At 43.6% G+C, this 13,847-nt stretch overlaps 1 protein-coding gene across 1 annotated transcript in view; it reads right to left on the bottom strand.

The window, feature by feature from the left end:
• The window catches only part of AFF2 (ALF transcription elongation factor 2), a 971,857-nt gene that overhangs the window by 747,407 nt on the left and 210,603 nt on the right, over positions 1 to 13,847 (bottom strand). Inside the window, exon 2 of the mRNA XM_078688633.1 lies at positions 2,047 to 2,167. Within this exon, the coding sequence (XP_078544759.1) occupies positions 2,047 to 2,167 (121 nt within the window). The remainder of the gene's footprint in view (positions 1 to 2,046; positions 2,168 to 13,847) is intronic.

The raw sequence follows: 13,847 nt of genomic DNA, 5'->3' as shown, positions 1-13,847 counted from the left end.
CCTGAGTGCAGATAAAAATCCCAATACTGAATCGCAGGAATGGGATTACTTTTAAAAATAATTAAACAACTGTTTTTGACAGCTAGTAAAAAAATCCTATTCAATGCTGAAGTTTAAGGGTAAAGTAGCTTTTAGAAATGTCCCCTTTTCCTTGCCTGAAGTTCCTCTACGCTGATTTGCATTTTCTTTCAAACTTTTCATAGCAGGGATTGGCCTTTGAATAGTTGCGAAAAAGTTGTAAAATGCTTCTCATGAGCAAAGAATAGGCTTTTTCCCGGTGGCAGGGCTAGCTGTTTGATTTAGAAATCCTGAGTGCAGATAAAAATCCCAATACTGAATCGCAGGAATGGGATTACTTTTAAAAATAATTAAACAACTGTTTTTGACAGCTAGTAAAAAATCCTATTCAATGCTGAAGTTTAAGGGTAAAGTAGCTTTTAGAAATGTCCCCTTTTCCTTGCCTGAAGTTCCTCTACGCTGATTTGCATTTTCTTTCAAACTTTTCATAGCAGGGATTGGCCTTTGAATAGTTGCGAAAAAGTTGTAAAATGCTTCTCATGAGCAAAGAATAGGCTGACCTGAAATAGCAGAGATGTTCCTCGGAACCTCATGGAATGTGCATGGTGGGGGCAGTGAGCATCCTGTTTGACATTACAGTGTCAAATCCTGCTTGTGTGTCAAATCTTGCTTGATAGGTCTGCTGGGATTACATATAACACTTTGGGGTGACTTTGAAAGGCAGGGAACAGTATGGCAAGACACCTTTTGTGTATCAATTGTGTGGTGGATGGAAAACACTACTATTGTTCTGTCAAATTTCTTTCTCCAGGTTCATTGTGGGTACAGTGGTTGCCTCAAACTACATTTTAGTGTTAGTGTGGGGGGACACTAGAATTACCATACTATACTGCCTACACACACCCCAACATTCAGAGCCCAAGTTGACCTGAAATACTGGATTTGCTCCCTCCTGCACCCAGGACAAAGAGGTGGACTCCAAGAATCATAAGGCTTCCCTCCTGTTTCAAGCTACAGTGATACAACACGCTGCCATAGGCCATTCCTGCCACTGCCTAGCTGCCCAGTAGCAACTAAAACTGGACTGAGCCCTGCTGTTGGCCTCTGTCTGGAACCCTGTGAGTCTCTATGTGCCTCCACTTAGATCTTGGGGGGCTTTAAAAGTGTACCCTGTGGTGGATTGTGACTTAAAGGAAAAAGTCAGTAAGTAAAATCTTTGACCAGGACAAACCTGGTTGCCCTCAAGGCAGGTAGCACCAAATTGCACTTTGGTCCTGGTCTACTGCGACCATTGAGAAGCATTATGAACTTTATGCTTTTTGGCACTATTCCTGCTTAAAACTTTAAAAATACATATTTCCTATTCCCACATTTGATATTTGTCAATTTAATGTCAATTTGTCTATTACATTTTGCTCGATGTTTCTAATTCAGTTTGGTATTTTTATTCTTTTATATTTGACTTCATTACTGTTTTGATGCTGCATACGTACTTTACACATCACCCTATTTTAAGCCTGTCTGTTCTGTACCATAGCCAGCAGGGGATTGAGCTTTGGTTAATTTAGTGACTTTGAGGGTTCACCCTGACAAGGGATGTCATTATTGCTGGAGGAGGGTAGTCACCTTCACCAAATAAAAATCTAATTACTTGCATTGATGGAACTGGTACAGTCTCTCAAGATAACATTCATTTTCCACCATACCTTTTAAGAACAATGGCATCACATAATGGACAAATCTTCATGTAACAAGAACACTGCTGTAAATAATACATGTAATTAAATTTTTAGCACAATTTAATTTACTTGTTTGCATGTTCATTTACCAATCAGCTTATTTGAAAGATGCTCCCACACATTTAGCATTGGTTATGGGATGTACAGTTTACAGCCATGACAGGCGTACTCCTTACAATCAATTAAATTATAACTCTCCAGTATTTGCAAAACAATTACAACAGATTATTTTGAAAGATGGCTCAGGTAGAATATAATTACTAGGTAGGTCACGTACAGATGAAAATACCTTGTAGGGTTCCCCGAAAAGATTAAAACCGGAAGCAAAGAGGTCTTCATCTTGTTGGACTTCCTGATTCCTTCTTTCCCATTCTTTCCTTTTTAGCGCACTCCGGTCTGGTTCAAAGTGGCTGGAAATTAGTAGGGAAAACAAAACATATTAAAAAAAGGTGAACAAATTATTTCAGTATTTTGTACAGAACATAAAAATAAAACACTGGAAATATATGTTCCAGATATTAACGTGGCTAAGGGTTAAGACACTCTTGCCACACTTGCGCAGATTGTTCACGTAATACAGAAGTAGAGGCTGGTGTCAGGGAAATGTGGTGGGCAGCGTTGGGGGGCCTGTAACAAAACAAACAGTAAAAAAACATACCCACCATTCTTCTGCTTGTTGCTTTGCTTGGCACTCTTCTGCTACTCTGGGCACAGGCTGAAGCTCCCAGACTCCCCTATGGCCAATCCAGATGCTGCTCTCATATCCATGAGAGTAGTGTCTGGATTGGATTGGATTGAGCGGGCTTGTTTTGCACTCTGTTGAAGCTGTGAGCCAGTGCCTGCTGATCTCTCCACCCAGCAACACAGCTGGGTGAGAGAGATGTGAGTGCACATGACGGTTTGGCTGTCCGAAGATGGAAGGCCATACTGTCATTCGCACTGACAGCAGTTCCAACTACTCCTCTCCCTGCTGCAGTGCTATGGCCTCATCCACCAAGACTCATCTACAGGACGAAAAATAAAATGATCTTCATTTTATTTTTTCTTTGCCTCTGCGGACAGGGGGGGCGATGCTCATATGCCATATCGGAGGAGCCGACGCTGGTGGGCACTGCTGTCAGTGCGTGTGATGGTTTAGCTTGCCTTCTTAGGATGGCCAAACAATCATGCACACTGACATCTCTCCAACCCAGCTGGGTTGCTGAGTGGAGAGACCAGCAGACACAGGCTCCCAGCTCCTCATGGAGTGCAAAAAAAGCTCCTATGCCCAATCCAGACACTGCTCTCGTGGGTATGAGAACAGCATCTGCATTGGCCATAGGGGAGTCTGGGAGCTTCAGCTAGTGTCCAGCGGAGCAGAATAGAAGTAAGCAGATCAGCATGCAGAAGACCGGCAGGTACGTTTTTAAAAATTATTTGTTTTGTTACAGACCCCCCCAACGCTGCCCAACCACATTTGCCTGACACCAGCTCCCCCTGCTGCAGCACTGTGGCCTTGCCCCCTAAGACTCACCTACAGTACGAAAAATAAATTGATCATTTTATTTTCCTTTGGCTTTACGGGTAAGGTGGCGACGCTCCTCCACTGCCGCTGCAATACAGCCGCCCCTTAAAGCTGTGTGGCGCTTTGTGTTACAGCCCTTTATGTAACAATTGTGATAGTGACCCTGCTGTGGCACCGTATTCATGACAGAGATGGAGGAAATTCCCTCATTTCAATTTTGCTTTGTGAATTTAAGGGTGGTAGGGGGTGCTTGACTCATGGCTTCCTGCCTGCACTTAGTGGTATCAATTGGAACTGATCTGTAAGTGTGCCCCCAGAGACTTGTGTGGCGGACAAATGGTGCAGTGGTTATAATGCCACTTTGAGGCTAACATTGATTATCATCTAATATGTTTCTATGAATTGTAATGCAGCAGCGATATTAGTGATGGGAATCTCTTAGATCATTGTTATAACCAACTCAATTTTAGGAACACTGGCTTTTATTCAGTAGTTTCACATGATCATGGGTTAAACACCTATCATCTCTTCTTTTCTTTAGTTAAATGTATTCCTAAGTGCCAGATATGCCTAGAGGCCTCATAGCAGAGTGTAAAAAGATAATTACATGATACACAAAGAATAAGAAATAGGCAATGAGGTGTGACATTAACTGTAGGTATTACCTATGCATGGAATCCCATAATGCATGATAATAAAAAATGGTCAATAAGAGGAGTGTTAGCACAGCAATGCAGTGGCTGTTCCTCCTCTATGGCAGAGGAGCGTTGCCCCACTGCCAGGAAGGAGCAAAGAAAGAAAAAATTAAATGATAATAACATAATGCTATTATCATTCTATGTTGTCCTCCTACTACGGCAGCTTGCTGAGGGGGGCTGCAGAACAGGGAATGAGTGGTACGACCCTTCTAGATGAACAATGACAGTTTGGTCTGCCCTCTCAGGCTGCCCAAAAGCAGTCATGCACACGTTCCCTGTTCTCCATTCAGGCTTCATGGAGAACATGCCCACCCCTCCAACCCTTCGCAGATTGCTGTGTCATTGTGCTCAGACAAATCACAACAATGCATTGCAGCATTGTGATTGGATGTGGGGAGCTTGGGAGCTCTGGTGCTTCCTGCTTTCTGTTTCTCCCAAGAAGCCAGGAAGCGTATGGGAAGGGACTCAGGAGAGGCTGGCCGGCCGAGAGGTACGTGATTTTGTTTACCCGATTTTACGGCCCACTGCCACTTCTAGGCAGCAGCCGCGACTGAAGGAATGTTCCCTGCATGGTATATAGGTGTATACTCCTACCCTCAGTGACCAACTGCAAGTGTATCTGGCATCCTGATTTTTATTTTGGCCCTAGCATCATACTAATCTATGTATGTGTGCAGAGCTCTAGGCCTATCCATGACTATGCAAGGTCCAGGGCTTGTTCTGTGACCTGGAGGGGCACATTAAGAATGTCTTCACAGTGGGAAGAGAACTACTGCCCCTATCATGGGTTTAGTGCATCTAGAGTTAGTGTCGGAATACCAACATTTTTAAAGATTGATAGTGTGACCAGACCTGTTGCCCTGTGTCACTGAGAGTCTGGCCTAGTGTTCTGCTTTCATGTGCAATCCCAGAACCATGTGCTAGCTACCTGTGTTTACGTCAAATGTTTGTCACACATGTGCAGCAGTAAGGCCTGTGTGTCAGTGAGTCTGTATATTCAGGCCAGTGGAATTCATGTTGCGTTATCCTTGCTTGGCAAGGCACAAGCAGTAGGATGAGGGGAGATTCCACAGACAGTACAAGTGTATTGAATGTAGCTAGAGGGTGAAGGTCCAGACTTTGAAGTGAGAACGATGGAGATCGGTCTACATTTAGAAATTCCATGTGGACTTTGGTTAGCAAGGGGCTGCTGATGAGTTCTTCCTAAGCACTGCCATGTGCTTAATAATAATAATAATAATAAGGGAAATTTATAAAGCGCCTGGTTACGCTAAGAAGCGTGTCCCCACGCTAACTGAAAGAAACAGACTCAAAACAGAAATAAGGAGTGGACCCGACTATCTTGAAAATAGGTGTGTTTTTAGTTTCCTCCGGAAACTGGATTCCGATGGATCCAGACGGAGATCGAGGGGTAGAGCATTCCAGCTCTTCGCCACCAGGTATCGAAAGGATCTTCCTCCCTTACGGGCCCTTCTCACTCTAGGGACCTTTAGTAGGCCTCCATGTGAGGAGCGCAAAGCGCGAGATGGAGCATACCTGGTGACTAGGTTCTGGAGAGGTGCAGGCGCCTTCTTAGCAAGGATGCGGTGACAAGTGCATAGGGAATTAAAATCAACTCTGATCCTTACCGGCAGCCAGTGGAGGGTCTGAAGGGCAGCTTTGGAGCTCGATCTTATTGGAAGCTTTAGTATGAGACGGGCTGCAGCATTCTGAAGCACCTGTAGGCGATTGATTGCCTTACAGGTTGCTCCCAGATACAGCAGATTGCCAAAGTCCATGCGCGCTGTGACATGGGCATGCACCAGCGTTCTACGGTCGGTCGTGGGAAGGAGAACTAGGACCTTCCGTAGACTTTTTAATACGCTAAAACAGATGCCCGTCACCCTGTCTATCTGGGGCCCGAAAGACAGGTCTGCATCAAGCCAGACCCCAAGATTTCTTACTTCTTGTCGGGGTGTTGGGGCCTCACCTAGGCATGGGGGCCACCACGCCGACGACCAGACAGATGGGTTCCCCCCCACCATGAGCACCTCGGTCTTGTTGCCATTTAGTTTCAGGCAATTTGTGGACATCCAGGTTCCAAGATCTTGCATGCAGGCCCTGAAACTGTCCATGGCAAGGCCGTGTGCACGCGAGAGGGAGACAACCAGCTGCGTGTCGTCGGCGTAGGATACAATTTGCAATCCATGACCAACAGCAATCGGAGCCACTGGGGAGACATAAATATTGAAAAAGGTTGGGCTCAGGGACGATCCTTGGGGAATGCCCTGACCCAATCCTATGTCTCTGGAATAGTGGTCACCTTGGCGGACTTGGAAACTTCTTCCAGTCAGGAAGGATTGGATCCATTGGAGTGCGGCTCCAGTTATTCCTCCGCTATTCAGACACTGTAGCAAGGTGGAATGAGCTACAGTGTCGAATGCCGCACTCAGGTCCAATAGGATGAGGGCCATAGTATGACCCTCATCCACTCCCTGCCGTAGGGTCTCCACTGCCATCAGGAGCGCCGATTCCGTTGAATGACGAGGACGGAAGCCAAATTGGGTGTCGTGCAATAAGGCAGCTTTGTCCACAAAATCCATTAGTTGCACATTAACCGTTTTTTCGGCCACTTTGGCCAAGTAGGGTAGGAGAGAGATAGGCCGCAGATTTTCAAGTTTATCAAAACTGATAGTGGGTTTCTTCCTAAGGGGTAGGACCACCGCCTTTTTCCAGTCTTTAGGCACGGTCATTGTGTTGAAAGACACGTCCAGTAGATGCCTGATGTAGGGTTCCAAAACCACTAGGCTGTCTGCTAGGCGTTTAGGTGTAGTAGGGTCCTGTGGAGACCCCGACTTTACAGATCTACAGATTTTTAAGAGATCTTCTGGGGGCGGAGTGACAAAGTTGGTCAATCTGAGTTTGTCCCCCCATTCCCTAGGGCTTTCCACAAATTCTGTCCCATTAGTGGGTTGAATCGGAAATGCAGAATATATTTTTGATATCTTTTCCGCAAAAAAATCTGCGATCCTGTCGCAGGACTCAGGCGAACAATCATCAGGAATGGTGGCTGATTTTCCATTTGCAAGAGTTTTATAGAGCAAGAATAGCTCTTTCGTCGAGTTACCAGCTTCACTAATTCTGGTAGCGTAATATACAGTTTTAGACTTCCTGATTAAGCCATGGTGAAGTCGTCTCTCAGTTAGGTAGGCATCTCTAGTATCTTTGGAGAGAGCCCTACGCCATAGTCTTTCGGCTCTCTTCAATGCGATTTTCGTATCACGTAATTCATCATTGAACCATGGGGCGGTTTTTTGAATGCGGCCACCAGGTTTGGCTTTTGCCAGAGGAGCAGTACAATCTAGCGCATCATTGATGCGCTTACAGAGATGGGTGTTAGCCATGTCTGCATCATCCCCCCCAGGGTTTCCTCCAATAGTCAGCGCCTCGCAAAAATTAGACTGGGAAAAGGTCGCCCATTTTCGCCTAAGGTGATACAGTGCCGTAGGCTGTGGAGATCTACCTTCAGGAATTCGAATGGTAAAGGGTACCAGATAATGATCCGACCAGGGGATGGGGATGGGGGTCATACCTTCTACTTCCCCCCAGTTAACAAATATGGGATCGAGCAGGTGACCTAGCTGGTGGGTAGGACCATTTACAATTTGGTTCAATTGAAGGGCTCCTAATGCTTGGCGGAGGCTTTTGCTAACGTTGTCTGAGAGGTTATTGAAGTGTAAATTAAGGTCACCAAGTACCAAAAATGTATCTTTGCATAACGCGGTCTCAATAATGCTTTCAACCAGACTTTCCTCGAACCTGGCTGTGGGGCCAGGGGGTCTGTAGATCAACATGCCTTTCAGTGTGCAGTTGTTATTCACTTTAATCGTAAAGCTCCCTGCCTCACTATCCAGGATGGGGGAGTAGTCTAGTTGGCATCGTAGACTTTTCTGGACTACAATAGCAATGCCCCCTCCTCTACCTCTAGGTCTGTCCTGTCTATATATTGTATATCCCTCTGGGAGTGCCTCTAGGGCGTCAGGTGTGGATCCTTCGTCTAACCATGTTTCAGTTAGAAACATAAGATCCCACTGTTTGTCGGTAAGTAGATCATATAGGTCTAACTTGTGTTTCCGTAGCGAGCGGACATTAATCAGTCCGCACTGTATGATGTAATCCGTGGTGGCCATATTCCTACCAGGATCATAGGAGAAGTGACAGTGTTCGCAGCCTATGTTATCCTCCACTCGTAGATTGTGCTTACACAACTCAGCAGTGTTACAGCGGAGGGCTAGTAGTTCTCGCATGCTCCACCGTATGAGGTTCTTCTGAGGGGCATAAGGTATGGCCCTGGACCGCGTCCGATCGCGGACGGGCGCAGACGGGCTTGCCTTAGGCGCTCCCGCTGCGCTCGTCCGCTGCGCTTACGTGTGAGGCACATTTATAGATAAAGTAGGCGTGGCCTCTAAAGTGGGCGTGACCAACGTTCGAGCCGCGATGGCGGCAGTGGAATCTTTCAAAGTCACAGCGCTCAAATCCGCTGTATCAAGGAAACTAGATGGCGTAATAGCTGGGAAAGTGCTCAGGGTAAGTGCAGAGGGAGATTAAAAACAGCAAAATACACAATTCAGTTTTAAAAATATGCGAGCATTCACTCCCGGCTTTCCGCCTCAGGAGTCGATCAATTTCAATTTTGGCGCGCTAGTGATCAGCGCTTTTAACAGGTTTGGTCGAGGTGGGCGTGGCCTCTAAAGTGGGCGTGGCCAACGTTCGAGCCGCGATGGCGGCAGTGGAATCTTTCAAAGTCACAGCGCTCAAATCCGCTGTATCAAGGAAACTAGATGGCGTAATAGCTGGGAAAGTGCTCAGGGTAAGTGCAGAGGGAGATTAAAAACAGCAAAATACACAATTCAGCTTGATGGTAGTGGCAAGGAGAAAGAAAAAACAGTAACTTGACAACAATGTATTGAGTGGTTTTGCTGAAAACCAGCGAATTGGGATTGCTAAACTACACCAGCCTCCCTGGGTGAACCTTGGACTGTTCTGCTTTGCTACCCTGAGAGTCAAGTGTTGCATTGTTGCCTACTAATAACATAATTTCTTACAACAGGGATGTAAAGAATTATACACCCTACTTGGTAGCTGTCTCTCCTGTCCCCTTGCACCTTCATCCTCCGCATGTTCTGCCCTTGAACTATACAGCCCTGTACTGTTATTAACCACTGGCTTCCATTTACCACCTCCTCTGGCCCCAGAATAGGCACTGCACTTGTGGATTTGAACACAGTAATTACGGGTCTAAATATCATTCCTCATTTCTGGGAAAAAAACTCTGAATATCAGTCAGAATTAGTCATTCCAGTCACTTGTTATCTCTACATCTAATTCTGGCTCACTCGTAATCTGCCATAAAAAGGACTCATTGTAGAGACATAAAAGGGGCTGAATGACAGCCCCACAACTATTGTTCCATATGATTTTGCACTCTTCCTGGGTAGTCAGCAACTTTGAGTATAGTTCCTCATGCTTGCAGGGCTATCTCACCTGAACCCACATCAACTTCAAGATTTGGTCAGCCCCATCTGGTTGGATGTTCAATTCAAAAGTAGTAAATCATAACCAACTTTGTTCAAGATGCTTCATAGTGTACTATGCGCTACACTGTTAAGCTAACACGTCTAGCTAACATGTAATATAGGGGCATATTATCAAGGGATTTATCTCCGCTTTTTTGGCTTTAAAAGCCAAGAAAGCTGAGATAATATTATCTCCCTATCAGCAACAGGGTGCTAACACGCAAATTCGCATGTTAGCAACCTTTTTCTCTACGCTTCCCCTTGCATCTCTAATGAGATGCAAAGAGGGCGTTCCAGAGCAAAATAATAGGAGAAATGTTGTTAAGCGACATTTCTCCTATTATCAAGGATTTCGCTAACCCTGTTAGTGATAAAAAAAAGCAGCGCTAACCGCGGTTAGCACTGCTTTTTTTACGCCTGGTATTTTCCTGACTTAGCCATGATAGCCTATGGAAGGTGGATATCATGGCTAAGTTTGTGAGCCCCTATCATCAAGCTAACGCCAAACTTCAAAGGATTATCATTGGTTTTCCAGTGATAATCTCTCATTTGGCAGTTAGCACGAGGATTTTTATCACTTCTGAGATAAACCTTGCTAATAGCAAGTTATCTCTGCGATAATTTCCTGCGATGTTTAGCGTTAAAAAATTTGTTGCTAAGCATCGTTAGCGATAAATATCGCTCATCGTTGGTAATATGCCCCTTAGTTTTTTAATACTGCTTTTTAAAGAACCTGAATATTAGTAGGATTATATAAGTGGTTTTTGGAAAAATATCCCAGCATATTGTGGTGAAGTACGGCGAGCGGATACTTCTTTAATTGACAAACAACAAACAGTTGTTATTCTGTAATCTAAACTATGTAACTCTTGGAAGCACCTTGCTTTAACACACGATATATCTCTGTAAAAAGTAAGAAAAGCATACAGTTTGAGAATTTATTATACCTAAGAAATGCTACCAGAGAAGAAAAAATGATCTCCTATAAATAAACTTAAAAGAAGTAAAAACCAATTCCGACAAGGAGAGCAAGTTTAATCAATGTCATTATCATTTAATAGAAATTCCACAGACATATGGGAAAACCAGAGTCGAAAGTAATTTAAGTTCTTAGGAATCTAATGTTTTTAAATGTATACATAATTTTTGATTTATATGGATGAGACCCCATACCAATCCAATTAGGTAAAGGGATGAAAAAATTTACTGGGTTAGAGATTATCAATAAAACACAGATTTAATTAAACCTACTGCACCCCAGAATGTTCACTCCTAAAAAGAAATAAGTGGATGTTAATAACGTTGAAGCAAAGTGTAATTTTCATTGAAATGAGTATTTTACTCTTAGCGCTTGCGATGCCATTAATTTTTATCCCAAGGCAAATCGCACGTTGTACTTTGACCATATTGAAAATAAATCACATGGCTATGATATATTTGCATACTTTATTGATTATGCTTAGCAACTAAAGTTTCCATGCCGTAAACACAGCATTTAAGCTGAATGATTAACGAAATGTTATTCAGACTGAGTTGTTTAAAATATATGTAGGTTGCCGAGTGTCTATGGGAAACAGGTATAAATTGGGATTGTGAATATAGAAAGGATTATATAAAAAAAGTCTCCTTAAATGTGAACAGAATATGAACCAAGTGATCCATCCACATTTGCATGAAACAAACCATCCATAAGTATTTACAAGTAATAATTGAAACGCAGTATACAAATTATAGCAGTTTTCTGCACAAAAATCTCTATTTATTATAAATTACAAGAATATATACAGTGGAACATAATGTTTTTTTCAGTTTATTATATTTACGTCAGTGAATGACTTACATTACCATGTAACCAAAATGCTTTTTTTTAAAAACTAGAATTCTAAGCACTTGTAGTTTCCTGTAACAGTTTATGTAATCTTGAGACACATTGGAGCTTAACAAAAATCCCTAGCGTACCAAAGAAACCTAAGCGCATGTGTGTGTGTGTGTGTGTGATGTTTTTGTGCGTGGGGGTGTGATTTTTTTTGTGCGCGTGTGTGTGATGGTTGTGTGTGTGTGTGATGTTTTGTATGAGCACTAGTAGTGCAATGACTTCCATTTCCTCTTCCTATACCCCAGGAGCACTTGTGTTCCGCCCATGGTCCCAAACCTCTTACTGTAGAATTTTGCTATCAAATTTTCAAGAGTAATAATTTCTATCTACATAAATACATGTTTGCAGATCTAAGGTGCATAAATTGTGAATTCTGTCCGTAGTCTAAATCAATGAAACATGTTTTTATGTCATCTCCCAATATTCAGAAGGACAATTTTAATACTTTTATTTAAAAACAGAATTGAATGATAAACAGTTGAATGTTATAAACACGGGACAATTCCAAACAATATGTATCAGTTAAGTAATGCCAATAAGATGTCAGTTACCTTAATATCAGTTCTCACTGCACAACTGACAAATCAGAGTGACAAACTGATAGATCACATTTATTTATTTGCTTGGCTTTGCAATCTATCTTGCTGCTAAAAAAAGGATAATTAATATCCTCCAAGCACATAAGGAATGCACGCTTAGGTTGGTATTACTGTTGACGTGACAAGCCGGGAAGGACAACTCTAGCTGTTTACAGAATTTGAAGTGTTATGAGACTATTAATTGCATTCGGCCTCGGACAATCAGCCGCATTTGTGCGAGATGAAAAATTCACAGCAGATTAGTTACTCATGCTCATTTGATCTGTTACAAGTAACAATGCTAACCGGTTTGTTTTTGGAGTTTCCATAGATCACAGCTGCACTTTCCAGATAACCAAATGCACAACGTGTAATTCATTTAGTGCTCCTTTCCTCATCCGGGGTAAGAGAGTGTGCATTTCAGCAGAATATCCTACTCTAGGCTTTGGCAGTGCTTAATTTGAGCACGTGCTTTCAGGTGCTTAGCACCGCCACTTCTTTCACAGGCTAAAATTTCTGGTCCTGCAGGTGGGGGTCTCAATATTAATTGCTCAATTTAAAATAAAAAGAACCACGTACCTTGGATGATGACGGGCTGGTATGTTTTCATAGGCAGCCATACATCTGTTCAGGCAGGCGTGATTGTGTATCATCACGTTGTCACGCCTGTCATGAATCCAAGAAGTCCTCATTAACGAATAGCTTGCATTCTATCCCCTGAGTCTGCTGCACCCTGCCACTGCCTGAGCCTAAGCCTCCCATTGGATAATTGTAGTGGGGGCCTGCTGCCCTGCACAGCCGCAGCCCGTGGAGGGAGTTGTGGTGGGGCAGACAGGCGGGCGGTGGAGGGACAGGGTGGGGGGTGATATACACCGGAATATGGATGATTACAGGTAAGTAAGCAATTAAATTAATAAAACGAATTTCGTAGCGCGCCCTACATCGCATTATGCGATGCAGGGCACGGAACAAAATTCATTTTATTAATTTAATTGTTTACTTACCTGCAATCATCCATATTCCAGTGTTTATCACCCCCCACCCTGCCCCTCTCCCGCCTGCCTGCCCCACCGCAACTCCCTACACGGGCCGCGGCTGGCCCTGCATTGCTACTATCTTCAACATGCTTGATGTGGCTGTGGTCCACCGCAACTTTTGTGCACTATGGACTCACACTATGGTATTACACTATGTTTTACCTGACCCTTTCTATTTTCAGGTGTCTTTAAATCGCCAATTGGGCGCAACGGACCTTATTATATTAAACACAGATAGGTACATTATCACCTAATCTTATTTTTGTAGAGCACACTTTTATATCTACATACATGTGAGTAAGGTGGGGATAAGTAGTGCACATCCTCGTCCTGAAGAAGGAGTTTTTTAACTCCGAAACATGTCGACGCACTAACATGGTTGGTTTACCCTAATTAGTAGACAACAACCACTCTAGCACTCTTTTAACGATACCAGCCGGAGACTAAATAAAAAAAAAATTCAGTACTCACGTGCCAGGTATCTTTTAATTTTTCACTTTCACCTCATCACTCACATTATTTACTCACACACACCGAACACATAGTTCACAGATAAGTGCTCCTACGTAGCCGTGAGTCGTAGCACGCCGCATCCCGTAGAGGTTTGCGAAGACTCCGATGATGAAGCATGACACCAAGGGGCCTGTTGGTGTGTGAGGGGTATTTTAACAACACTGGTTGCTCCCCACCATTGTGGTAACAACCGTACCCCACTGAGTGGATTCCATTTTGTTTATGAAGCTTCCATTTTGCTGCCAGTGGGCACCCTGAGGAAGGAGACCAGGCAGAGGAACTGTTGCCTGAATTGACGTTATGAAAGGAAATTGGACCAGCAAGGGACT

Source organism: Lissotriton helveticus, chromosome 4_1, assembly GCF_964261635.1.
Source record: "Lissotriton helveticus chromosome 4_1, aLisHel1.1, whole genome shotgun sequence".
Classification (NCBI taxonomy): domain Eukaryota; kingdom Metazoa; phylum Chordata; class Amphibia; order Caudata; family Salamandridae; genus Lissotriton; species Lissotriton helveticus.
Note: the sequence above shows the minus strand (reverse complement) of the source record. Positions and strands in the feature narration are given on the sequence as shown.